The 24,514-nt window shown below is 37.9% G+C and overlaps 1 protein-coding gene across 1 annotated transcript in view; it reads right to left on the reverse strand.

Moving 5' to 3' along the window:
* Positions 1–24,514, reverse strand: part of FSHR (follicle stimulating hormone receptor) — a 291,199-nt gene that overhangs the window by 118,136 nt on the left and 148,549 nt on the right. Inside the window, exon 3 of the mRNA XM_044659472.1 lies at positions 978–1,052. Within this exon, the coding sequence (XP_044515407.1) occupies positions 978–1,052 (75 nt within the window). The remainder of the gene's footprint in view (positions 1–977; positions 1,053–24,514) is intronic.

The raw sequence follows: 24,514 nt of genomic DNA on the forward strand, positions 1-24,514 counted from the left end.
TATTGTAGTTGGCAGCCATTTCTCTGTTTGGCAACTAAGTCAGATGATTGCTTATTAGCACATTATCTGTGCTCTTTTGTTCTTGTTGCTGTGGCCCTTAATTTACATTGGTTATATGTCTTCACAAAACTATTATAGTTGGTAGTTATGTCATTTCTATTGTCCATTTTCTATTTTGTATTGTCACTTATTCAATTAGATAGTTTAAGAATGAGTTATTTCAGTTGTAGGAATATATTTTTCTCATTCATTTCTATTTTTGGTCTTAGTTTAAACAAGGTAGTGTTCTAAATGTACACAGAAAGCTGATTCATAGATAAATTCCCACATCAGAAATGCCTTTTTCTGCCTATTAAAATTAATATGTTTGTTTTTTATTCTTTTGGAATTTTATTTGGCCATTTCCAAGGCCAGTAAATACGATTTTTTATCTAGAAGAAGATGTTTATTTTTTAAAAAAAGACACAAGGCTTCTTTGTAACCTCCAAATCTTTGACTCTTCTTCCTTCTTTTCAAATTTCATTTTACAATGTGTTTCTTTCCATTCTGACTTCTTTTTACCCTTGAATTAAAGTCATCAAGCATTGAAAATGTATGTTGATTTAATCCAGGAGATCCTATCAAGTTCTTCATAGAATTTCTCTAACACTTTATCCTCAGTAATCAAACTTCACATTCAAGTTTCAATGATTTTAATGGTGGTCTTTAGGCAAATATTTCATGCTCGTACTTAATATGAAATGACAAATATTCTTTGAAATAATGTTTTTCTTAGCTTTTGATTCATGATAAAACTCAATTTGCCAACTCCTTTATTTGCTTCTCTTAGAATACTCGTGATCCATCCTTTAATTTAGGAGAATATGTGAAGTTTCGAGGGAGCTACTGGAAGAGATAAAGTTGGTACATACCAAGTAGTGTGTGCAAAATGCCCCTACTATTCAAAGTAAGAAGTGGATACCCCTTTTCTTACTTACATTTCATGTAATTTTGGTAAGTTGGAGAATACATCAGCTTCTATTACTTCCAAAGCATCATTTTGAGAGATCTCTCTGTGGACAAAAAATATTTACTTGATTAAATTAAGTTAAACAAATGTTTATTAAAAGTCAGTTAGATACGTAGCTCTATACTAGGTATCTTTTAGGGATACATAGAAGAAAAAAGACATAGTTCTTGTCTCTAAGAAGTTTACATTTAGGTTGAGAAATGAGAAATAGAACTGATGTAATACCTCATTGTGTGGGAGATTTGGTTAGAAAATGATTCCTAGTGGCAACTAGGTGGCACAGTGGATGCAGAGCTGACTGTGGAGTCAAGACAATTTGACTTCTAATATGGTCGCAAACATTTACTAGCTATGTGATCTTGGGCAAGTCATTTAATCCTGTTTACCTAAAAAGAAAGAAAATAATTCCTAGGAAATACATAAGTAAATCTGATTACCAATTATGGACAACTTACTAGAGAAGGTTTTTGGCCTGAACACAAATAGGATTTGGATGGATATAAAAGATGAAGAAGATATTTCAGGCAGAGGGAAGAACAAGAACAAAAAGAACAGGTATGAGTTATTGTGCTATGTCTCCATTTGGGGCTGGATGGAGAGGGAGCCAGAGAAGAGAATGTCTGAACTGGACTCCAAACATTCTTTTGAAATATTTAAACCAGTCCTTTGGGAAATGGATTCAGTAGACAAGTAGATAAAGGGAGAAATCAATGGGGGAATATGGACCTACCCTCTTCATCATGACCAGCCACTCCTAACTGTAAGGATGGGATTTGTGCAAGGGGGATGGGACAAAATGAACCAGAGAAGGAGTTGCTGACAGTTGGTGACAATTGAGACCAGAGAGCATGCCTGTAACACAGGTTGGAAAAGTAGAATAGAATTGTAAGTAATAGTCCCTAACCATGTAGATACCATAGTATACTAACAATTTAGCAGATAATTTAGACATTAGACATAGGGAAAATGCAGAAAGGGATAGGGAAGTTAAAAAATTTTTTAGTGAGCTAGTGCAGGGAAAGCATAAGAATAAAATACATATGTTGTTGGATAGATAACAAAGAATACTAACATACTAAAATAGATAATCAATATAAAAACTAATATTGCATTTAAAACATAGGTAGTTTAGGGAGGCAGCTGGAATTGAGAGTCAGGCCTAGAGACAGGAGGTCCTAGGTTCAAATCTGGCCTCAGACACTTCCCAGCTGTGCAAGACCCTGGGCAAGTCACTTGAACCCCATTGCCCACCCTTACCACTCTTCCACCTAGGAGCCAATACACAGAAGTTAAGGGCTTAAAAAATAATAAAATTAAATTAAAATAATATAGGTAGTTTAAACAAAATTTGATAACAGCTAGGAATAATAGATCGTTGTATTGCATTACTTGATAAATTTATACTTAAAAGTAGAAACAAGTTTAAATTCTGTTAAAATCATAGATGGGTTAAACAATAACTTAGAAGAGTTTAAGGTTGAGAAAATTGTTACACTCTAAACTTAGACATTGTGTTCAATGGAAAACTTTTCTTATTAAAAATTGTTTTACACTCTGTAAATATTGTTATATAAATATGCAGCCATCATCCCCCTACCAACCTCTCCAAAACTCATCTTAGAATAGGAATAGATAGATCATTAGTATAGTGATAGGACAAGAAAAGGATTTATTATTTTGGAGGGAGGGGGAACATAAGATAGGAATAGGAAATAGTGATGCATGAATTAAATGGGACTTTTGGCAAAAGTCCCACCACACAAAACCGAGATACTGTAAGGATGGGATTTGTGCAAGGGGGATGGGACAAAAGGAGCCAGAGAAAGAGTTGCTGACAGTTGGTGACAGTTGAGACCAGAGAGAATGCTGGGTATTTCTCTGGGAGAGGAGAGGAGGAGAGATCTTCTGGCGGAGGACTAGAAAGAGAGAGGAGGAGGACATCCCAGCTATGATCCAGTCCTGAGGGCTTCCTGAGAATCTTCTAGTGGAAATTGAAACCCTGATTCCCTGATCAAAGCCATTCCTTTGCATCTTACCCATCAAGATTTCAACCATTGAGTCACCTAATTTTTTGGACTCCATTTTGTAGTGATCTCTTAGGCTCCTTCTCCCATTACCTAACCTTGCTGAGAGACCCCCTTTCAATCAAAACTTACAATTATAGAAAAATGATTGAAACAGAAAACTAGAAATAGAAATAGAATGAGAAGGGGTGGAGGGAAGAATTTTGGGAGTGGGAACCCCAAAGGTTCCCTTCTGATGGAGAGACCCCATAGAAATAGAGAAGAGGGCACCCCAAAATCCCTCTGCCCTTCAATCCTTTCCCCAATCCATGAATTGTGAAAAATAAAAGCCATTCATCAGTCAGATAGTGTTCCAGAGTCCCTGAGAGACAACAAGGGAGAGAGGAACCTCCATCTTGAAGCCAGACCACCCACTGTGAAGTTGACTGACCTTGGCAGAGGCTTGAGTGAACCCTGACCTCATTCAGAATCAGATTCAGGTACCACATTCCTCATCTTATAGGGAAGCCTTGCCCCCAACTCCTGTGGGGTGGCATGACCATCCAGGTCACACAGTTTCAGGGTGACATCCCCTCGAAATCTCCCAGTGTTTATTAGGCCCCAGGGGAGTGCTGGGGGAGAGAGTCACCATAAAGAATCTTTCTCTCTCTCTCTCTCTCTCTCTCTTTCTCTCTCTCTCTCTCTCTCTCCATTCTATTAATTGGTTACAGGCTCTCTTTATTATTACATAACCAACTATTACCAACAGGCAGAAAGGCACAGGAAACTGGAGAATGGCAGCACCTTCCAGACCATTGGTCTTGCCTCCATTCTAGCCCTCATATCTAGAGAAGCAACTCCTATGGAGAAGAGACTAGCTATTGCCACCAAATGCCAATCAACCAATATGCACAGGGTAGGTTAGCCAGCCTAGCTGAAGCAACAAGACACTGTGAGGGAGAGACAGGAGAAAGCATGCTTCAGGTAAAGTCTCACCACCACCATAACCACCATCTTCCCTCAGACTTTTATAAGAACAGCCCAAGACTGTGAAGCCAAGAGTCTTGGAATTAGCAATGCTTCCAGTCCAATGTCTTTAAGGAATGTTGAGAATCAGTTACTATGAGAAACAGACTGGAAACTTCTCCTGACGGTACTCAGCCATAACTACTGAAGACTCAATACAGAAAACTTTTTTTTTTTCACCAAAGTCCTTAACTCTATTAAAGATTTCAATATCAGAAACTGATGCTATTCCCCCCCAACCCCCAGCAGAAATGATATTAGAGAGGAGGTCTTCTCATTTATTTTGCAGTTGTACCCTAAGGTACATGGCATGTGATCTTTCCATCTGACTTCCTGCTGAAACCTTCTCTCTTGTTTCCACTATTAGAATGTGAGTTCTTGGAAAGCAGGAGGTATGTTACTTCTACTTTTCCATTGTTTAATATAATGCTTTGCCCTAATACATGCTTAATAAATACTTCATTTATAGAATTTGCTTTATTTGTTTACAATACTCTGATTAAAATTATAAACTGTATGTCCTTGAACTAGAGATGAATCAATGTTGAACAAAGCCAATGATAGTACAAAGGGGTAAGAATTTTCTTATTAGGATGGGGGCTGTCAGTCACTTTCTGATTGGGCAATCCACATCAGGAAACTAAATGGTGCAGTGGATAGAGTGCTGGCCTTAGGATCAGAAAGACCCTATTGCAAAAGCTGTGTGATCCTGATCAATTCACTTAACATTTGTCTGCTTCAATGTTTTCAATTGGCACATGGGGATACTTACAGCACCTATATTCCAGGGTTTTTATAAAGACCAAATGAGATATTTGTATAGGGCAGGGCTTGGTAAATAACAAGTGAATGCTCTCAGTATGGGACCTCTCTCTAGATTACTCTTCTATGTTTCTTAACAGTTATCCCTAACTCTCCTTTCCTTGGCCATAATGAATTAGGAAATCCACCTAAGGTCCAGTAAAGACTGGATGACTTTTCTTTGCCTTTGTCTTCCTCTTCTTTTGTCTCAAGAGAAGCTTCTCCACAGGGAGTAGCTATTTTATAAACTACATTTTACAATAATTGAAAGAAGCATTTTTTTTGATCCATGTAGTATGCGATCTTAACAAATTCTCTCTTCTGTAATAACCATAGGAATTATCCCCATGACCTGAAAGAGTTAACATATCACTGCAAGGTTCTCATTTATCCCTAGGGAGTAACTTGGAATCTAAGGAGAAGAGAGTCCACTACTCAGCGGCACAGACCTCATGAGGAGAGACTGGGCAACTTAATTAGTTAATGTTTATAAAGTGACTTGGAAATGAAAAGTGCTATTATTAGGTGTATTGGGGAAGGAGCCCATGCAGTTTTAATGCAGCAGCTGAGAGTGTCTCAGGAAATCTTACAGGCAGAATTAATTTAAATTGACTTAGAAAGGAGCACTGTCACCCAGACTAGAAAATAGCTGAAGTGCTGTGAAGAAAGTCTAATGGCCAAGGGAATGAAGGGGGAAGAGAAGAGGTCCAGCAAGAGCTCTAAATGTATATAACATCTGCCTCAATGGTGTGGATAATCTGTTTTGGTTTTGAATTCAATAACTTAGTGAAGCTGCCAGAGTTTGGGGTTTAAATCCCCATGGGCCTCAGAGAAAATGCACAGTTGAGGTGTGATTGCCCTGGCCAAGGTTATGATTCTGTATCTATAATGATTCACTCAGTCCCCTAAATAGTTCCCACCAGAAAGGGGAACATTGCTGGTATTTCTGAATAGGGAGGTGGCTAGTGGATTCTCTTCTAAGCCAAATAATCATCAAATCCCCCTTTCAGGTGTGAAAGATACACAGGTACAGAGGCTGTAGCTGATTTCCAATAAGGTTGTGTGGGAGAAGTATATAATGGGGACAGAGATAAGTTGGTCCCTTCCCTCTGGAATCACTTTTGGTGGGTCATATATTTTTGTGCCCATTTTAAGTATGTCATCAGAGAGATGTATGACTGGAAAAGGAGGTCCACTGGTTATGTAGTGAATCAAAGAGGATTTATAAATGTCCCCTGTTTTCTCCTGGTGTCCATTCAGTGTCAAGAGTTCTGGATATGGCCCCAAGCATGCTGACTGGATCCTCTGAGAAGAATATATAGGAGAAGCGTATAAGAGTTGCATAGGATGAAAAAGCATGATTAGGCTGAAATTTGCATGGTTGAAAGGTGTACCTAGATCAGCGGGATCACAAAACCAAAAAAGAAGCAGAGCTGGATTCCAGAGACATTAGTATGGTGTTTGAACCTTGCTTTTAATGGAACGTTGGGTGATTTGGAACTATCAAGAGATATGACCTTTCTGCAGAGTAATTTAGAAATGAGGATAAATGTGTTTGAATATTTAAAGGAATGGTAGTGAACTGAAAAGGCAAAGAAACGAGAGGGAAGTCTTTGAAAGTCATTACTAGTGGCACCAATAGATATGGACCATTCCTGGTCATTCTTTAGCACCTAGTTACACTAGAAATAGCTTATTTCAACTTTATTATTTGAATATATGGACTAAATACCATATGCATTCATGTTTTAAAAATGCATTTACTTGAAGTTAATTTGTCATTTGCATTTGGGAAAACAAAAGGTTTCTGAAAAGGAAAATGAATGTCTGCAATTGAGATTCCTTTATTTTTTTAAACCCTAGTATCTTTTATATATATCCTTCTATATTAATTTTATTTGTTACAGGGCTAGGCAATGGGGGTTAAGTGACTTGCCCAGGGTCACACAGCTAGGAAGTGTCTGAGGCAAGATTTGAAACTAGGTCCTCCTGTCTCTAGGCCTGGCTCTCAATCCACTGAGCCATCCAGCTGCTCCAATTGAGATCCCTTTAGAACCATTCTCTGTTCTATATTCTTCACCATTAAGTATAATGCCAATATTGGGATATGCTGAATTGGGAATTGAGTGACCATGTTTCCAGGTATAACTCTGCTCCTTGCTATGTTATAACCTCTCTGGGACTCAGATTCCTAGCCATTGTATTTTACATTGCAATGTAACAGAATTTGGAGATCGTTTATTTACCTTCCGTCCAGCTTGATATACAAATTTCCTGTGCAATATCCCAAACATGAGATTATATCCTCTACTCGAACTCATTCAATAACAGGGAACTTAGTACCTTGAAGTAAATGAGGTACTTCTTTTTTCCATTTTGGGAGATCTCTAATTTGGGAAAATTTTCCTTACTCTGAGCTGAAATCTGTCTCCCTGTCATTAAACAACAACAAAAACTTCTTACTTTCCTTCTTAGAATCAATAATGTGTGTAGGCTCTAAGGCAGAAGAGCTAGGCAATGGGGGTTAAGTGACTTGCCCAGGGCCACACAGCTAGGAAGTCTCTGAGGTAAGATTTGAACCCAACCCCTCCTATCTCCAGGCTAGCTTCTGAGCCACTGAGTCACCTAGCTGCACCCTTCCTGTCATTTTTACCCCTTGATCCTAATTCTCCTTTTTTGGGTCCACAAAGGATATCTAATTCCCCTTTCATATGACAGACCTTATTAAAGAGCAGGGTCATTTTATTTCCATGCTATGTCATTCCTTATCCACATTAACTACCCCCACACCCACCTCCCACTTCCTCTTCTGTAAAATGAAAGAGATGAGTAGGATCATCTCTAACCACTATTACATCACCAACATTCTATTAAGTAACTCTTTAGTTTAGAATGTATCACTTTAATTTAGAATGTATTACAGAACTTTCCAACAGATGGCGCTGGTAAACTAAAAAAACCATTAGCCTAGCCAACAAGGACTGGCCACTTTGGGTGTTGCCCTGGGTGAAAAGGAAGAGGGCACTCATGTTTATGGACTTGTTTATTTTTCAAATGACAACGTACCCCCCATCCCCCACCACCAAAAGCCACAACTTATTTATTAAATGTCAGATGTGGGCTTTGGATGGCCTGGGAATCTCTGGAGAACATTTATTATCCTAGGAAGAGCTTTTCCGGCATATTCACTAGGAAGGCTCGTTCTGCCATCCTGGTAGAGATGGTGGAAGGGAGAAAGCCTCTCTTTCTATTAAGGCCACCCGAGTGGTTGTCAAATCCACCCCAAGCATCCCAGGAAACTCACAAGGAAACTGCTCTTTTTCAGTTTCTGGCTGAATCAATGGGGGCTAGTCCTTTTGAATGAAAGGAAAATTCCTTCTAAGTATTCCCCAACAGGCTGTCAATCTGCAAACAGGCTGAAAGCCCCTGTGAGTTATAACCAGGTCTGCAAGAGAGGTTCGGAGCCCTTTTGTAATCACCCGAGCAGTCAGCGATGGTAATTGAGAAGCAGGATTATAAAAATAACTTTGCTTATCGGAACATTTACACCACTTTTAAGGGCAACATCATAAAATCAAGCTAACTTGAAACAGGCTCTCCTATATTGTTATTAGCAAGGGATTTTTACTTTCAGGTAATTTGAGAGTCATCTCCTTGAAATAAAAAGGTGGGATCTTAAAAGGACAGGCTCATGGAGAGCTGTCGGGTATCCAGAAGCTTGTCCCTGCTCTTGACCTTAGTACCCAATGACCCTGAGCCAGCAGAAACAAGAGAGAGTTGTTGCAAGGATAAAGGACCATTTCAAGTTAATGAAGGCAAATATTTCAAGCCCTCTCCTTCAAGTTATTTTGCTCTTCCTCTCCTGTGCATGACAAAGGTTTTCTAACTGTGTGCTATAGGAAAGGAAGAACGTCAACGAAGAAAGAAGTCCAAATAAGGAGAATCAACAAGAAGGCTGAGGACTGTTATGGCTAACATGTAATAAGTGAAAGAGTATTGACTTGGGGGTTAGGAAACCTAGGTTCTAGTATCAAAACTACCACCAATTGGCCATGAGACCCTGGGCTGTTTATTAAAATTATTTGTTTTATATTGACTATATATTATACATAATATTAAATATTTATATAATATATTGCATGTAATATAATAATTAATACATAATTATATAAAGTAAATTATTTAAATCTCTAGCCCGGAGATTCCGGACCTGGAAAGTAATGAATGAGGGGCAGGGAGGTGGCTCAGTGAATAGAGAGCCAGGCATGGAGATGGGAGGTCCTGGGTCCAAGTGTAATCTCAGACATTTTCTAGCTATTTGACCCTGGGCAAGTAACTTCATCTCCACTGCCTAGCCCTTACCACTCTTCTGTCTTGGAACCAATACACGGTATTAATTCAAAGATGGAAGGTAAGGGTTAAAAAAAGAAAATATTGGATTACATGACTTTGGTCATGAATTTAAAGACAGCAGACCAGTAGGGCTGAGGCTGTGTATCAGACAAGAAGCAGGAAGGTGTGTGGCTCTGACCCTGGTGTGGATTATCTGTACCCGCCTTTAGTCTAGAGTCTAGACTTAAGCCTGCACGATAATAACTAGGCTGAGTAGCTCAGACCAATGATGAGCCTAAAGTTGTATCACTCAGAACCTTCAAAACTTTTGAGGTAGCTGATAATGGTTAGGCCCAAAAGCACTTTCCTCGAGTTTAAACCAAAGGCAAGTTCATAACTGTGTTGACCAAATATAAAAATAGATAAGGAATTTATAAAACTTAGATCAGGAGAGCAATGATCAAATTTCACTTGGGATCAGAGAGCTTTGGAGGTTCACTGGAAAAATGCACTTCCTACCAAAAGATGCAAGACACAGGAAAGCATTAGCAGAACCTAAAAGAATACAAAACTGAAAGGCCCATGCTTTCCCTCCAAAAATGCCTTGAGCTTGACTCTTAACACAAAGTCCCAATTCAGGGAGTAAAGCTGAAAGAATAAATAAATAAACAAAGAATTCTACTATAAAGAGCTATTATGTTGACAGGGATACACTGGATACAAACCTGGAAGAAAAATATACCTCGGATATAAATTCAACTTGAATTTCTAGAAGAACTGAAACAAGAAAAATTTTTAAAGAGTTAAACATGACTTTATGTGGGAAATGAAGGCACTAGAGGAAAAAAAAAGTATTTTCCTTCAAATCTTTCCTCATACTTAACAACTTAAAAACAGTGTGTTAGATCAGTAGAATAGATTAGGAATATAATATACCTTAGTAAATGACTTGATAATCTGATTTGATAAACCCAAAGATCCAAGCTTTTAGGATAAGAACTCATCATTTAACAAAAATTTCTGGGAAAACTAGAAAACAGTCTGGAATAAACAGATGAACATCTCATATAAAGTGTAAATGAATAAATTATTTAGACATAAAGAGTGATATCATAATTAAGTTAGAGGATCATGGAAAAATGTCTGCCAAATTTAAGAAGTGAAGATTTTTATGAGCAAAATGTGACATAGAGAGGGCAGCAGGAAAAAAATTGATAATTTTGATTAAATTAAATTATAAAAGTTTGTACAAACAAAACTAATGCAGCCAAAATGAGAAGGAAAATAGGAAAAAGGGGAAATTTTAATAGATAGTTTCTTTGATAAAGGCATCATTTCTTAATCATTTATGCAAATGAACCACATTTATAAAAAATAAAAGCCATTTCCAAATTGATAAATGGTCAAAGGATCTGAACAGGAAGTTTGCAAAAGAAGAAATCAAATCTGTCAATATATGAAAAAGGCTCTAAATTACAATTAATTAGAAAAATGCAAATTAAAATAATTCATAATTCTGAGATACCACCTCATTCCTGTCAAATTGGCTAACATAATATAAAAGGAAAATGACAAATATAGGAAGTGATGTGGAAAAATTGTGATGCTAATGCACTGTTGGTAGAATTGTGAACTAGTCCTACCATTCTGGAGAACAATTTGGAACTATGGCCAAATGGCTCTAAAACTGTGCATACCTTTTATTCCAACAATCACCAGTACTAGTTCTATATCCAAAGAAATCAGAGAAAAATGAAAAAAAATCTTAGATATACAAATAATATTTAGAATAGCTCTTTTTTTGGTGGCAAAGAATTGGAAATTGAGAGGACTCCCATTTAAAGAGATCCACTGGGAGTACATATAATTCCTGACCCATCAGTTATTAATGGTTGTAGGTGATATGATATAGAGATTGTGTATGTTTCTTATATTCTGCTTGCTGGCCTTTTATCTGAACAGAAAAAAGGTAAAAGAGGGCTGAAACATCCTATTGGATCACTGTGTAAAAATGATCCAGTTGGCAATGGTGTCACAACAAGGATCAAGCTGTTAGCTCTCCTGGAGTTCTGGGGGGTATTGTGGAATTCTGTGAGGCAGTTCACCTCACTTAAGATAATGCATGTTACAACTATTATCAGCCAGACAGAAAGGGAGACTTTTCCCATAAAAATCCATATTCCACATCCTGTTTGTTAGAGAATCACTAATCATTTTGAATGCTGCTTCAATTTTGGGAAATCAATTATTTGTTTTGTCTTCTTAACAGTCTAGAATGGAGGAATATACTCATGAAGTAAGAAAGAAGTAAACATCAGGCTGTAATTGTAAGGATGTTCCAGTGAGGAAATTCCCTCCCAGTGTGGATTAGGACCTGCTCTGCAATTTATAGTCTTACAGAGTTGTCTAGAGCATTAAGAGATTAAGTGACTTGTCCAGGGTCATGCAGCCAATGTATGCAAGAAGTGGAACTTGAACTCTTCCTGGCTTCAGGTACATCTTTCAGTTTATGATACAACACTTTCTCTGATGCTTATTAAATGGGTCTCCCCCCATTAACTCCTTCTTGCAGATTCTGTACAGAAAGCTACCATTTTTGATAGGTTCTGTAAATTGCTCAAGCCCTCTTTGCTGCCTTGGTATAAATATTTGGTTTGACATTATTGTTCATTTATCACTTATCTTCAAGTTGGAAGTCTAATAGATCTTTATTCAAAATAGAGTCAACTGTACTTTCCTAGGTTAGGGTTTCTCTGAAGAAAGAGGTCATATATTTTATGAAGATTCCTAACAAGGACTGAATCAGAAAGGATTTACATTTATTCAGTGCACTCCAACAACCAGAAGCCCTCATTCTGTAAAGCTTTAGCTAGAGAGCAAAGTCACATTTGGGAATATGAGTGAAGTGACAGGAGCATTTTTGGCAGCACACCCTGGCAGTCTTGTCAAGGATTCCAGGATTTCCCCTTGTAGAAAATCTGTTGCCCACATTATTGCAAAAAATTGTCCCATTTAATCTGACAAGCACTTGATCCTGAGAGATGAGCTTTCCAACCAAGTCCCTGGATTTGAAAGCATTAGCCTTGTCCCTGTACATAGCAATTTTCTAGCCAGTGACTTGCAGCGATGTCTAACACATGTCTACATGCGGTACACTCAGAAAGCGTGTTTTCTGTTTGTTACAATAAGGTCAGTAAAACTCAGATGCTCAAAAACACTGATGGCCTTCTTGAGTCAAGGAAATCACAGAATCTGCCACAGCAGGTTGGTAATTCAGAGAGAAGGTGAGATTATAACAGTGACACTAATCTTCAGGTGTGGAACCAACCCTCAGCAAAATAATAGAAGAGCTAGGAATATATCTTTGGCTGTCTCTTGTTCCTGTTTCTAAAGACAGTTGTAAGAGAACATGGTATTATAGATTTGAGAGTCTTATAAGTCCTACTCTCTCACTTTACAGATGAAGAAAAATGGGATCCAGGGATGTAAAGCAAACTTAACATGGCTAAAACTGAGCTCATTATCTTTCCCTTAAACCCTGCTGTCTTAACTTTGACATTACTGTTGGGTCCACCAACATTCTCTAAGTCACCCAGGCTTACAAGTTTGGTGTCATCCTCCTCTACTCTACTCTCTCTCTCTCACTTCCCTCACTATTGCCTAGTCCTGTCAATTCTACCTTTGAAACATCTCTCATACACTGATCCCTTCCTCCATTATTTTCTTTTGTCACTGCCACCAGCATGATGCATAATGCAGGCCCTCATTACTTCATACTTGGACTATTTGAGTAGCCTTCTAGTTGGTCTGTCTGCCTCAAATACCTTCTCTGTCCAGTCCATCTTCACTCAGTTATTAAAGTGATCTTAATAAAGCTTAGGTCTCACCATAGCACCACCTTATTCAACAAACTCCACTGACTCTCTATTACCTCCAGGATCAAATTTGAAATTCTCTGTTTCACTTTTAATACCTTTACTAACCTGGCATTTTCCAACTGTGTTATGGGGTGGGTGGGGGAACCATTTTCATTGACTCTCTCCCATACCCTAAATTTGATTTCTGCATTTTTTATGCCTTAACTCCTTAGCTTCCTTCAAGTTCCAGCTAAAGTCATCCTCCTATAAGAAGCTTTTCACAACCTCCCCCCAACCTTCATCATTGATAACACCTCTCCTCTAATTATTTCCTAGTTATCCTATGTATATCTTATGTGTACATAGTTATTTGCTTGTTGTCTCGTCCATTAGAAAGTAAGCTCCCTGAGAATAGGTACCACTTTTACCTCTTTTTTATCCTTAGAGCTTAGCACAGTGCCTGGCACATAGTAAGTACTTTATAATAATTATTGTTTGATTGATTATTTTCTCTCCCATTAGAGTGTAAGCTCCTTGAGGGCAGGCACTACTTTTGCCTCTATTTTTATCCTTAGCGCTTAGCAAAATACATGGCACATAGTAGACACTTAATAAATGATTACTGATTGATTGATTGTTATCTCTCCCATTTGAATGTAAGCTCCTTGAGTCTAGGGGCTATTTTTATCTTCTTTGAATCCTCAGTGCTTAGCACAGGGCCTGGAACATAGTGGGCATTTGAGAAAAAACATGTTTATTTGACTTGAAATCACTTCTCCAAGGTCATATAGCTAGTAAATTGCAGAGTTGTGATTCAGACCTGTCACATGATCATAGATTTCACACTAGAAGGAATCTTCAAAGTCATGAATCTGCCTCCTTACCTTCCAAATGATGAAATGAGGGACCAGAGAATGAAGTGACTTGCCCAAGGTCACACAGCTACTAATCACCAGAAGTCAGATTTGAGCCAGAGTCCTCTGTATATTATTAGGCTATAGAATTTCAGGAAGTGTTAGAAGAGATTCATGGGAAGGTATCCCATTCAAGTTCTAAATTCTATAGGTTGGCTCTTTTAACAGCTGATAAAAGAGTGAAAGGGATATAAAGGGATATAAAAATTACCTTTCCTTCTTTAACTGATCTTGAGCAAAATCTTGAGCCTTTCAATGTTTAATCTCCCCGCCCCATCCCTGGCCTCAATTCCTTTGTAATTTTTGGCATCTGAGAATAAGCATTGAATAAAGAGGTTGGAGAAAATGAATTGACATACTCTAGTCTGGCATGATGGGATGATAAAATTCTCAGGACAGATTATCTTATACTTTTAGTGAGTACCTGACATGACCTACCATTCCTTTATCACTCCTGCCACGTTTATGTCATTGGCAATTATTCCACTTTAACTCCCAGCACTACCTAGAACAATGATCACCAAAGAAACATTGCCATTGCTATTAGGAAGGGCACATGAATCCATCCCCCTTGGTTCCACTCATCATACTTGCTACCTTTTAAACCAAAACATCTCTCCCTAGACACCATTCCTATATATGTATATGTATATTTTATAAAATATATAAAATATATAACATATTTTATAAAAAATAAAAAAATATTTTTGTATTGTAATGCTAGCTCCTTGAGGACAGATACTGTCCCACTTTTGTCTACAGAGTAAGATCTTAATAAGATGTTCATTCATTCATTCTTAGTAACCAGCTTCACTTTAAGTGTTCCACTTAGTGCTTATCATAGTAAAAAAAGCAGAACTTTATGCTATTGGCTTGGGGAAGAATGTGAGGAAAGGTTTAGTACCATAAAAGCTATTTGGCCCATTGCTTGGTTTCTTGTAGTCTACAAGGGGTTCTCAACCTCCTATCCATTAATTTGTTAACTTAATGTTTTGATAACAGAATTTCAATATCATTAGTTTCCTTTGTAAACATACTTATATCATTTTATGACTTTAAAAACATTATACCAAGGAGGAGTCCATAGGCTTCAACACACATTGAATGGGGTCTGTGCTATGGTTACAACTGTGTTTTAACTAAGGTTAAGACTCCTTGATTTAGTCAATGCTACCGCTGGGAGAATAATTTTTCCTTTGGTAGGCTGCCATGGTTAATCCATCCAGAAGAGAGCCTATGAAGGTTATGGGAATGAGCTGTTAAAGAGCTGTAATAAAGTAGTCAATCAGTCAATAAACACTTGAGAAAAATAACATGTATGAATTTTTTGAAGCTCATAGTCCAAGTGACAGGTAGAGTACGACAAAAATAATATACTAATATTATTTGTATAGATGTAGACTAATATTATTTGTATAGAGTTAGCCTCATCTTCTGTTTCCCAGGTCCCAGGGCCCATGAAGTTCTGGATCTCATACAGACCCATGCTTATCTTTGGGCATATACCCAAAGGGTCATAGTTCTTATTTTACGTGAGAGGCTTATACAATATGGCAACTACATGGTTTAGTGTATAGAGAATCAGGCCTGTAGTCTTCTTCCTGAGCTTAAATCTAGCCTCAGACAATTCCTAGCTGTGCGACCTTGGTCAAGTCATTTAACCCTGATTGACTCAGTTTCTTCATCTGTACAATGACTGGAGAAGAAAATGGCAAACCACTCTAGCATCTTTGCCAACAAACTCCCAAATGGGGTCATGAAGAGTCAGGGAAGACTGAAATAACTAAACAACAACAACAAAACTCATATGTTAAAGAGTACATTGAGTCCTTTTTCTTCTATTTCAGTGCTTGGCATGTAGTAATTACATATTATTTTCAGTTATTCATTCGTTCTCTCAACCTTTGATTTACTTTATTTGTGTCTCTCTTACATATATTCTTTTCCATTGTTTTTTCTTATAGACTTCCTCTGATAGCACACTGTAGAATGGACATCAACTTGAAGTTTCCAAGATTGCATCTTCAAGGCCTCTGGCAAAGATAGGAAGAATGCTATGGGCAGTGATGGTGAACCTATGGCACAAGTGCCAAAGATGGCATGCAGAGGGCTCTCTGTGGGCACAAGACCTCCCTCTCCACCCTTATCCCCCTAAGTCAGTGATGGGTGAACTTTTTAAACAGGGGGCCAAAGGAAAGGAAATGCTCATCTGTCAGTCTGTTTCTAAGGCAAATCCTTAGAAGTTTCATTGTATTGTATCCTACTCATTGTATTTGTCACATTAGGAATAATTTCCCACTGCCGGATAGAACATTTCAGGGGGCTGCATTTGGCCTGCGGGCTGTAGTTTGCCCATCACTGTCCTAATTTCATTACTAGAAAGGCAGAGGGACTCAGCCAGAGCTGTTCTCCTCCCCATCTCTATACTTGCTGAGGATATTTCTCACTTCACCCACCCCTCTGCCCAGCAGCCCAATGGGAGTGCTTTCTCCCTCCTCCGTGTGGGGTAAGGGGGAGCTGGACCCACCTGGCACTTGGTCTGGGGGGGGTGGAGTGGTCATGGCACTTGGTCTTTAAAATGTTTACCATCACTGGTATAAGATGTAGTATGTCCTTCCAACCAGAGAAGGCTTCTAACATGGACCTGAGGATGGACTAGGTGTCTCTTATCAGAAGGACAGCCTAGCTCATTCTGGGGAGATCCATCAACAGGAGATTGCCCACCTGTTTTTTTCAGCAAAATAATTCATCAAGACTGCCTGCTAAGTTGGAGAGGTTTTGGTCTGTGTCAGTGGAGGGAAAGAAATCACAGATAATTAAAGAATTGAAATGTTTATAATTTTAGAATAAAATGAGTTAAAATTTTCTAACTTAGAAAGAGAGGAGATAAGAGAACTTAAGATTAAATTAAGTTGATCTTTTTAGACCGGTGAATTCTAATTTACTTTTTCTCCACGGTTAGTAGATATTTTTTATTAAAAAAGTATGCCACATGGAAAAAGCATTGTCTCTGTAGTTGGAACACCTCAGTTCAAATTTTGCCTCTTCCACTTACTACCTCAGAGATCTTGGACAAGTCATGTAACCTTGCTGGGCCTCAAGTTTCTCAGCTATAAAATGAAGATGTTGCAATAAATAGTCATTAAGGTATCATAGTCAGCTGGGTGGATAGAGCACAGGATATAGAATCAGGAAGACCTTAGTTAAGATCTGACCTTATACATTTACTGCTTGTGTGTGATCCTAGGCGAGCCATTTAATCTTTTTTCTACTTCAGTTTTCCCATCTGTAAAATGAGGAGAACATGAGGATAATTGTGAAGAAAACAAAGACATAATATTTGAAAGTGCTTTGAAAGCTTAGGAGGGCTACATAAATGTTAGTTTATTATTATTATTTCATCAGTTCAGATCTGTTAACTCAGCAGCGCAGCAGTTTAGAACACAGTGCTAAAGAATTCAAGGTTGATGGTTTGAGTGTCAAAATGAACCAGTTTCATACTGAAAAACACTCTTCCTCAGCTGCAAACTGAACCCTCCTTAGGCCTGGCCACAGAAGGATTCCCTAAACCTGTCGATTTGATGCCATTATTCATAAGAAGTGTTCAGAAGTTTGGCAAGCATAGATTATTCTTGCCATTGGAGACTCAATTCAAAGTTCAGGATCATCAAATGGAAGGTGTGGAACATCTTACAGAGAAAGGAATGTACCTCCCAGAGAATGCTGTTTACTGAAAGATTTCTCTAACTCTTCAGGATAATGATCAGTTTGGAGATCTATTCTTTATTTGTAGATTGAAAGGAAAAAGAAACTATGTGGACTCCTCAAAGATGCCCTAAACCATATTGTTTCTTTTGTTGCTTACTTGTTTTCAGTCACATCCAACTCTGCACAATTCTTTTTGGAGTTTTCTTGACAAAGATACCAGTGGTTTGCCATTTCCTTCCTGGGCTCATTTTGCATATGAAGAGATTGAGGCAAATAATGTTAAATGACTTGCCCACAGTCACACAGCTAATAAGTATCTGAGGCAGGATAAGAACTTAGACCTACCACTGAACCACCTAGATGTCCTACATATTGTTTCTAAGTGACCCCAAATCTCTTCTCCTTTCATATCCCAGCACTAGTCAACTCAGATTCACTAATAAGCAATGATTAAGCTACCATAGTCATGAGACAGACTAATTAGACTAAAAAGATATTTAATTAGATAAAATTCACCACCAATTTCCTTAAGAAGCAAAAGAGAGTGTTTTTAAAATGGAATTTAATTTTCATTGTGTGGTTCCTGCTTTAATTAGCTCCCTTATTCATTGGAAAGCCAAGTCTTTATGGAAGTTGTACATGGCCCCAGACAAAGCTGGGAGTAGGATTAAATGCTGGTCAAGGCTATGTAAGCCACACTAATGTAGATGCTGAAGTTAAATCCTCATGCTTTTAAACAAAGACAATTCCAAAAGCAAATCGACCATTAACCACCATGACCACTTTTGTTAGCATTTGTTTCTAAAAAAATTACAAAGAACTATTTATTCTCCTCTACAATCTGTCTCTCAAACCATAGAAAAATGAAGACAATGTAAAAAGCACTTGTATTCAAATGGGCAAGATATACATCTAGTGGTTCCTCAAAATGGTTTCCATTTTTGAAATCTGTGTTTATGTTTTCATGTCAATTAAGTGGTAACAACACTTCCAGGAAGATGGTAGATTTAGAGGCCACAAGGAAACCAGTCTCTTCAGTCTCTTGTTTAAGAAAAATAGACAGGTGAAAAGAAAGCTAAACCTACCAGATATTCTCATAAGAACATTTTTTTGGAAATCACACAAGGTAGTGGACAAACCACTTTAGTGTTATAATACAGTGGAATTATAGATTCAGAGAAACAAAAGCTAAATACTAGAAGAAAAATGAAATGAAACAAAAGATAAGAAGGCTGTATGGTACCCTGGAAAGCACATTGCCTCTGCAGTTTGAAGTCCTGGGATTAAATTTCGTCTTGGGTGAATACTACCTAGGTTAATAGTCAGGGAGCTTCCCTGGGCCTCAATTTCTTCATCTGAAAAATGAAGGATTAGACTAAAAGGTCTCTGAAGTTCCTTTGACAGCCATGAACATCAGAAACAAAGTTAGAATTTCCTCAAGAAAAAGACTGGTATAAAAATATTTATAGCCACACTCTTTGTGGTGGCAAAAAACTGGAAAACAAGGGGATGCCTTTCAATTGGGGAATGGCTGAACAAATTGTGGTATCTGTTGGTGATGGAATACTATTGTGCTCAAAGGAATAATGAACTGAAGAAATTCCATGTGAACTGGAAAGACCTCCAGGAATTGATGCAGAGTGAAAAAAGCAGAACCAGGAGAACATTGTACACAGAGTCAGATACACTGTGGTAAAATTGAATGTAATGGACTTCTGTACTAGCAACAATGCAATGACCCAAGACAATTCCGAGGGACTTATGAGAAGGAACGCTACCCACATTCAGAGGAAGAACTGTAGGAGTAGAAACACAGAAGAAAACAACTGCCTGATCACATGAGAGGATGGGGATATAATTAGGGATATTAACTCAAATGAGCACCCTGGCTCAAATATCAATAATATGGAAATAGGTTTTGATCAATGATGCATGTAAAACCCAGTGGAATTGTGTGTTGGCTATGGGAGGGGTGGGATAGAACATGAATCCTATAACCATGGAAAAATGTTCTAAATTAATGAATTAAATAAAAATTTAAAAAAAGAATTTCTTCAAGACACAGCACAATATATAATAAACACTATGATAATTAGATGACAAAAAAAGTTAGCAAAAAGATCACTAGGTAATAAAACAAAACAAAACAAAACAAGCAAACAAAAAAAACATCTCCAGTTAAAATGAAATAGCAGGTAGGTGAATATAATGAAAGAATATTAGGATAAGCTGAAGAAGAAACATAATGAAAAGGAAGAAAAATTTTTGTTCAGATAGTTGTTGGAGAGTACAATGCAAAATGGTTCTTCATTCCCATGATACCTGGATCATAGTTCATTGACAAGAACTCTGGACTGAACACTTCTGTAGATATATTGCTGGTGTTGGAGTTAGGAAGACCTGGGTTTGAATTTCACTTCAGAAGTTTAATAGCTGTATGATGTTAGACAAGTCATTTAATTTCCTTAAGCTATCAATTTCCTCAAATGTAAAATGAATAGGTTAGGATGATGACCTCAGAAATCCCTTCTGGCTTTCATTATAGGATCCTATATATAATGTTTGTGACAAGACAAGTTCTTGAGTTTCATCATTTATAAAGTAAATTAATTGGACTCAATGACTTCTGAGGTTCCAGTTCTATTATCCTATATATTATAGTTTTAACCAATGACTCTCAAGTCAGGTTGAGTACACCATAGAATAGTCCTATTTATCCTCAATCTTTTGATTGTAGGGGTTTCACTATGTTCTACATATCTTTTCATCTTCATAACACCTTGTACAGGGCTGAACTCACATATTTCTGGGAAAGATTTCATGATTAATAAGAAGTATTCAAGGACATTTACCCTAATCAAAAAGCCTATGTTTTTATTTATTATTCAGGCCGGATTGATTCTTTTGAATGATAGAACTGGTTTTGTTGCTGTTTAATTGTTCCTGATTCTTTGTGACCTCATAACCTAAAATATCCAAGAGGGTTTTCTTGGCAAAGATTCTGGAGCAGTTTAACATTTATTTCTGCTGTAGATTAAGACAGAGTTAAGTGACTTGCCCAGGGTCACACAGAGAGTAAGTTTCTGAAGCTAGATTGAACATGTCTACCTGTCTCCAGGCCCAATGCCTTATCCACTGAGTCATCTAGCTGCCTCCTGTCAAAGACTTCAGGGGATTGGCGAGAGTGACCTCTTGCAGTGAGAAATTGAGGTGGTTATATTGTATTGCTTTATAAACACTTTTTATCCTCCTACCTTCTCCCCAGTTTAATTATTTAATTATTAACTGCATCACCAAAGGAACATCTTATTAATAGCAGTGATGGTAGTTTACCTAACCTAAATGGAGGACAGAAGACTCCATGTTAGAAAAAGCAAAGTAATGAGACAACAAGCTTATCACCACTGATTTTTATTAAATGTGTTGGTACAGAGGAAAGTAGTATAGGAGAACAGCTAAGGACAGTGCATGCAATGCTGAGAGCTCAGAGACACCTCACTGAACTTCAGAGTCCTGTTATGCATCTTCTGCCCAGGAGAAGCAATGATGCCTCCAGTGCTATCTGCAAGGAGCAACAATAATAAAACAAATGTAGCAGTGATTAAACACGTGAATGGCCAGTAATAGCCCAAGATTGATGTTCTATGAATGGAGAAGAAATAGGATGAGCTTCCTTTAGCCATGGAAAGAAGGTTATTAGGGGTGGGTCAGAGAGCTGTGATGCTCATTTTTGTTGTTCAGTCGTCTCAGCCCTGTCTGGCTTTTCATGACCCATTTGGTCTTGGCAAGGATACTGAAGTGTTTTGCCTTTTCCTTCTCCAAAGCATTTCACAGATGGGGAAACGGAGACCAACAGGGTTAAATGACTTGCCTAGGGTCACAAAGCTAGCAATTATCTAGGGTTTAGATGAAGAATCTTCTTGACTCCAGGATCTCTGTGCTAACTAGCTACCCTGTGTAGCTCATTACCTCCTAAATAATGTTGTTTCCTTATTCTTCCTATCCATGTTCGATTACCCCTTTAAATTCTACCTCGTTGCTCAAATCTCATGCCATGTTGACTTCTGGTCTCTTTCCCTTTATGCTATCAAGGATCAATTACAGAGTCCCTTCAGCAGCTTTATTGTTAAGGATTTCTTGCTTTCTATCACTATTTTCTTTTTCTTCCCCTTCTCCCTTTCGCAATAAAAATGATTAGAGCAGAGGGGCAGCTAGGCAGCTCAGTGGATTGAGAATTAGGACTAGGGATGGCAGGTCCTGAGTTCAAAATAAAGACACTTCCTAACTGTACGACTGAGCAAAACTTAAGCCTCATTGCCTCGCTGTTACCACGCTTCTGCCTGGGAAGTAATACATAGTATTAATTCTGAGATAGAAGGTAAGGGTTTTAAGCATCATTTATCCATCTATTCTTCCCAGCTTCTACCATCATAAAACTCTTTCCTGGCAAACAATTCCACTAATATGTCTAGAGACTGGAATTCTATCCAGTTTAGTGGGAAGTCAGTTTTGGCCTGCTCAGTGGCCAGATGTATTTTTCATTCAGAGCCCTAGAAAAGGGAGGTGAGAGAAGTCTTCCTGAATAAACTGCCATAGTTAGTCCCCTGAAGGATAGAAATTATTTCATCATCAATTTAAAAAAAAGGGCTCCACTGATCTCACCTCTGAATGAATTTTCATTTCCTCTTCATCAGAGACCTTGGCCCTCCTTTTAAGTGAGAACAGCCAATACAAACAGGAAATTGAAGCCTCACAGTGGTGTCAGGAATACTTAGATCATTTCTACTGAGTCCTTTTCTACTTCTTTGCTTTGATCTAACTTATATCGCCTCCCCTTTTCTATTTTTCTTTAACACCCCCATTCTCTTCCCTTAGTCTCTTTTTTTTCACTTTATCTCAACAATTACTCTATCTTTTATGCCCCTCAATTTTCCATCCCATTAACTCTCATGCATGGCATTTGACTGCCTCTTTTATGTGCCTCCCTTTTCCCCCCACTCCTTTTAATTTTAATTCTCATTGAATGACAAGGAACTTATATTCAACTGCATCTCAATTGGAGTCTCACTGGAGCACCCTAGCTAAATACCCTGCTAAAAAATAGTACCCAGAGCATAATACCATTGTCAGAAGAGCTTTTCTGAACAGCAGGGAGATATTTTCACTGACTCTATATTGGATTGTTTTGCTAACAGTAACCGAACAACAGCCTACCCAATAACTGAGCTTTGCACTGGTGCCCCTGGGCCCTGATGGACCTCTTTGGTATTTGATTCTAAGCATTAGAATGGCCAAATCTGCGCCCTTGCCATAGGGCTTACATGGTCAGGGGATAGAAAAAAATGAATTCACTTCCCAGTGATGTTTTACCAGTGCCTAGAGGAGAACTATTTGCTTTTAAGTCTTTTCCAACTCAGTCTTGGCACTCGGGCTGTTGGTACCAATTGGGCTGTCATTATTTATTGGGAATGTGGTTTCATACTATATACATTTCTAATTTTAAAATCAATTCCATCCTGTACCAAGATGACACATTGACCCATAAATTTTTTGAAGAATAAATTTGTTGAGGGACTGATTGGGTCTCAAAAAAATTGTAAAGTAGGTTAAAAGGTTGCTCTTTATAGTGACAAGAACATTGGATTTGGATTCAGTGAAATTAGGTTTTAATCCTGTCTATGTTGATGAGTGCCTTAGCCTGTTTTTCTATACATTGAATGAAGGAATTGGACTGGATGAACTTTAAGCATCCTCATAGTTTTAAATTTTATGATCCTCAGTTCCTAAATTCTTTAGTAGTGTCTGACGCCTCTCATTTTTGTGCAACTTCTTCCTCTCTATAGTTTGTTCTTCCTTCATTTATTCAGGGTCTTATAACAAACTCTATTTTCAGGAAAAGCCCTTATATTATCCATTTATACCCCCATCTGACTTTTTCACCAAGTATTTCTTTTTAAAACTCTGTTCCTAATTTTGTAATAAAATTATCTGATTCTTGTTAAAGAATTTCAAGCAATAGGGAGGCAGGTAGGGAAGATATCGTTTGGTTAGTAGGGTTTCCTGATGTCCCTGAAGTCATGAAATCTTAGAATTTTTAATTTGAAAAAGATCTTAGAGATTCTATGGTACAATGCCCTCATTTTTGAGAGAACTATCCTGAGGCTCAGAAAGATTATTGATTTGTCAAAGATCACTTAGATAGTTATTATCAGGTCTAGTTGAGAATCACAGAATCTTAGGTATAGAAGAGAAATTAGGGAAAGGGGAATAGGAAGAAAATAAATTTATATAGCACTTACAGGCCCAATTCTGTATCCACTGTTTCGCCAGCACTATAAGCTACATGACTTAGTCGTCCCATAGTCTAACTTCCTTCCCTATATAGGAATTCCTTTCTTACAATATTCCTATTCATTTGGCTTTTGCTTGACCTCACCACCTACCCAATAAAGTAGCCTATGCCATCTTTCTGACAGCTCCATGACAGCATTTTAACCAAGGGCCCCTTTGGTAGTCTGTTGAAACTTGCAGGACTCTCCTAAGAATAATATTTTTAAGTAATTGAAGGAAATGCTAAATTTATGTTAGAGGTCAGTGAAAATAAGTATGCTTTTTTCCATCAAATTTTCCAACATATTCCATCCCCCTCAGGTTAAGAACCTCTGAACTAGAGGGCCAGAAGTGAGGGTGGGCAGGTGAAATAGATCCCAATTAATTGTGGCCACCATTCTGACATTAGGAGTCCAAGTTCTACTTAGGATATTTGAAGAGCAGTCAGAGAAGAAGGGAAGTTGCAACATTTTATCATAGGTCAAACATTTTGCTGGACACTGTACCAAATAAGGAACAGAGATAAGAAAGGGC

Source organism: Gracilinanus agilis, chromosome 2 (assembly GCF_016433145.1).
Source record: "Gracilinanus agilis isolate LMUSP501 chromosome 2, AgileGrace, whole genome shotgun sequence".
Classification (NCBI taxonomy): Eukaryota; Metazoa; Chordata; class Mammalia; order Didelphimorphia; family Didelphidae; genus Gracilinanus; species Gracilinanus agilis.